Raw genomic sequence first — 3413 nt, forward strand, 5'->3', positions numbered from 1 at the left:
GCTGTAGTTTGTCTCCTTTGTCTCAGGTTGTCCCCTGCTTCCTCCTGAAGCTGTAGTTTGTCTCCTTTGTCTCAGGTTGTCCACTACTTCCTCCTGAAGCTGTAGTTTGTCTCAGGTTGTCCTCTACTTCCTCCTGAAGCTGTAGTTTGTCTCCTTTGTCTCAGGTTGTCCTCTACTTCCTCCTGAAGCTGTAGTTTGTCTCCTTTGTCTCAGGTTGTCTCCTGCCTCCTCCTGAAGCTGTAGTTTGTCTCCTTTGTCTCAGGTTGTCCCCTGCTTCCTCCTGAAGCTGTAGTTTGTCTCCTTTGTCTCAGGTTGTCCCCTATTTCCTCCTAAAGCTGTAGTTTGTCTCCTTTGTCTCAGGTTGTCCCCTACTTCCTCCTAAAGCTGTAGTTTGTCTCCTTTGTCTCAGGTTGTCCCCTACTTCCTCCTGAAGCTGTAGTTTGTCTCCTTTGTCTCAGGTTGTGCCCTACTTCCTCCTGAAGCTGTAGTTTGTCTCCTTTGTCTCAGGTTGTCCCCTACTTCCTCCTGAAGCTGTAGTTCGGTGACAACAGCTCAGTACCGGATCAGCAGCCATGGCTCAGCAGAGAGGAGTCAACAGCCTGCAGTTCAACCAGGACCAGAGTAAGCTTCAATTTACCGACTTGAGACCATAGTTGTTACATAAATGTGTCCAGTAAGCTGAACATTTTAGGTAATTGTGAGTGTATATGTTGTATTTTGATGAGTAACTTGTGACCATGCATTGACTGATTGGGAAGTGGATGTCCTTTTTCTTTCTGTTGCTGAGACCTGTCGTGCAAAACAAGCTCACCAGTCAGTGTTATTAACAAGGACATGTATGAATGTTCTGCTATAGTTATTTAACCAAAGAGAAGCCTCTAATGTTTGCACATCATTTCTGATTTTTGCCAATAAATCGGCTGTGTATTTCATAATCAGTACAGTACTCCATGTGGTCTGTATTGATTATAGAGAGCCATAAGTGGGGTTTTTTAAGTTTGTTACATACGTAAAGATTTTGTTTCTTATACATTAACCTTGCCCCTACCAGTTATTAAATATATATTGTTTACCAGTCAGAAGCAAAGCCTCACTTCCACACTTTGTTTGCTAAATGATGCATTTAATTTGTCTTCTTGTGCTGTGAATTCCAATGTGTCTGCAGCTTTAAGAAGAGTCTTAGTAAAAATGAATAGACTCATAAAAAATAAGCAATTAATGTTTTCCCTTTTATCCTTGATAGGCTGTTTTTGTTGTGCAATGGAGACGGGGGTCAGGATTTACAATGTCGAGCCACTGATGGAGAAGGGCCACCTGGGTGAGTCTGTTTCCTGCCGTCAAATTCTTTCAGACAACTTTTGTTTCTCCAAGGTTGTCTGTTTGCAACGTCAACTCTTACTTGTTTTGTTGGTGATTTTTTAAACGCAGTGTATTTCGCAGTCATATTTATGTTTTCAAACTATTTTTAAGAACAAATTATAATCTAAACAGATTATGTTGGGTTGTTTTTGCAGACCATGAACAGGTGGGCAGTGTGGCTCAGTGCTCCATGCTGCATCGCTCCAACCTGCTCGCCATAGTTGGAGGTGGAGTCAATCCCAAATTCTCTGAAATATCTGGTACGTTAGATCACAGAGGAACATCTCTATATCTGGAAACATCTTCCAGATATGTTTTGTAAATGATCTTGTGAATGTAGTGAAGGTTTCGTAGGTTTTATTTTCTCTTTTTGTTTTCATTCTGCTGACAGTATTTTACTGAAAGGTGACTTTGAACATTTATCATCATTTTAGTTCTGATCTGGGACGATGCTCGAGAGTCAAGAGACCCCAAAGAAAAACTGGTTTTGGAGTTCACCTTCACCAAACCCGTTCTGGCTGTGCGCATGAGACATGACAAGTGAGTTTCATCTGCTCTGTGTCTTTGTGTAGTCGTAATAAATGCATAAATAATCGTAAATAATCCTTCTTTTTTTAGGATCATTATTGTGTTGAAGAACAAGATCTATGTGTACAGTTTTCCTGACAACCCTGTCAAACATTTTGAGTTTGACACCAGAGATAACCCCAAAGGTGACAGCTCTCTTCTTCTGTAAATGTGTTTTTCCTTCACATTGCTCTGATTTAACCTACGTTGAACTTCTTCTTTCAGGTCTGTGTGATTTGTGTCCCAGTCTGGAGAAACAGCTCTTGGTCTTTCCAGGTCACAAATGTGGCAGCCTGCAGCTGGTTGTGAGTTACAGATTCTTGGAAACAATTGCACCTTTTAATAAACTGTTCAAATATTAACATAACCCGTCCCTTTCAGGACCTGACCATCACCAAGCCCGGTACATCTTCTGCCCCGTTCACTATAAACGCCCACCAGAGTGAGATCGCCTGCGTGGCCTTGAACCAACCGGGCAGCGTCGCAGCTTCAGCTTCCCGCAAAGGGACCCTCATCCGGTTGTTTGACACGACCACCAGAGACAAACTGGTGGAGCTGCGCAGAGGAACCGACCCGGCCACCCTCTACTGGTATTCACTAAGTGAAGGCTACAACGCATATGATGAAAACTATCCAGCTTCATGTTCTGTGTTTATTCTTTCAGCATCAACTTCAGCCATGACTCGTCCTTCCTGTGTGCCTCCAGTGACAAAGGCACTGTCCACATCTTTGCTCTTAAAGATACCAAACTTAACCGCCGCTCAGCGTGAGAGCTTCACCCTTTGCTCACAACTTTTGTTAACCCTCACACTGCTTCTTAAAACCAGTCACGTCTTTGTTTCTCTGTTTCTCACAGCCTGGCACGTGTTGGGAAGGTGGGCCCTGTGATTGGTCAGTATGTGGACAGTCAGTGGTCGCTGGCCAGCTTCACTGTGCCTGCCGAGTGCGCCTGCATTTGTGCTTTTGGAAAGAACACATCCAAGAACGTCAACTCTGTCATCGGTGAGGCAACATATTCTAATATTAGTGTTCTTTTGTTTTGCTTTTGTTTTGCTGAGCATTGATAGGTATTAATTACTGCTGTCACCCACTCCCGCTCATTTAAACTTTATCTAACATTACATTAAACAAGTTTTCAAATATAAGGGCAGCTGATGGCTTAATTTTGTGTAAATTATTACAAAACCTTTTAGAAATTCACATTTGCTTTCAACATGTAGATAAAAAATCAAAGTTTTACACCTTGCCAGTTACAAATGTGGACAAAAGAACATGAGATATCTCAAAGTTTATCATTTTAATCAGAAGAAAACATACATTGGTTTAAAAATTTGAATATCTAAATGAAAATCCATTAAGATGTTTACAGAGTGCTGCATACAGCTGCATCTGATGGATGTACCATATTTTCCACCGTACACGTTGTACCACCCTATAGGTCGCATCAGTCCAAGTATGACTAATAAAGTGGAAAAAATACATAAGTA

At 41.8% G+C, this 3413-nt stretch overlaps 1 protein-coding gene across 1 annotated transcript; it reads left to right on the forward strand.

Annotated features, from left to right (window-relative positions):
• Nucleotides 1–507: 507 nt before the first annotated feature.
• Nucleotides 508–2928, forward strand: wdr45 (WD repeat domain 45; the record flags this gene model as incomplete). Its single annotated transcript, XM_037692134.1, is given in 9 exon segments — nt 508–621; nt 1244–1318; nt 1515–1619; nt 1794–1899; nt 1978–2072; nt 2152–2231; nt 2308–2516; nt 2591–2692; nt 2783–2928. Coding segments are annotated over 9 exon segments (967 nt in total), but the record flags the coding sequence as incomplete, so codon positions are not given.
• Between the last annotated feature and the right edge of the window lie 485 nt (nt 2929–3413).

The sequence above is a fragment of the Nematolebias whitei genome, chromosome 18, assembly GCF_014905685.2.
Source record: "Nematolebias whitei isolate Nwh7 chromosome 18, NemWhi1, whole genome shotgun sequence".
NCBI lineage: Eukaryota > Metazoa > Chordata > Actinopteri > Cyprinodontiformes > Rivulidae > Nematolebias > Nematolebias whitei.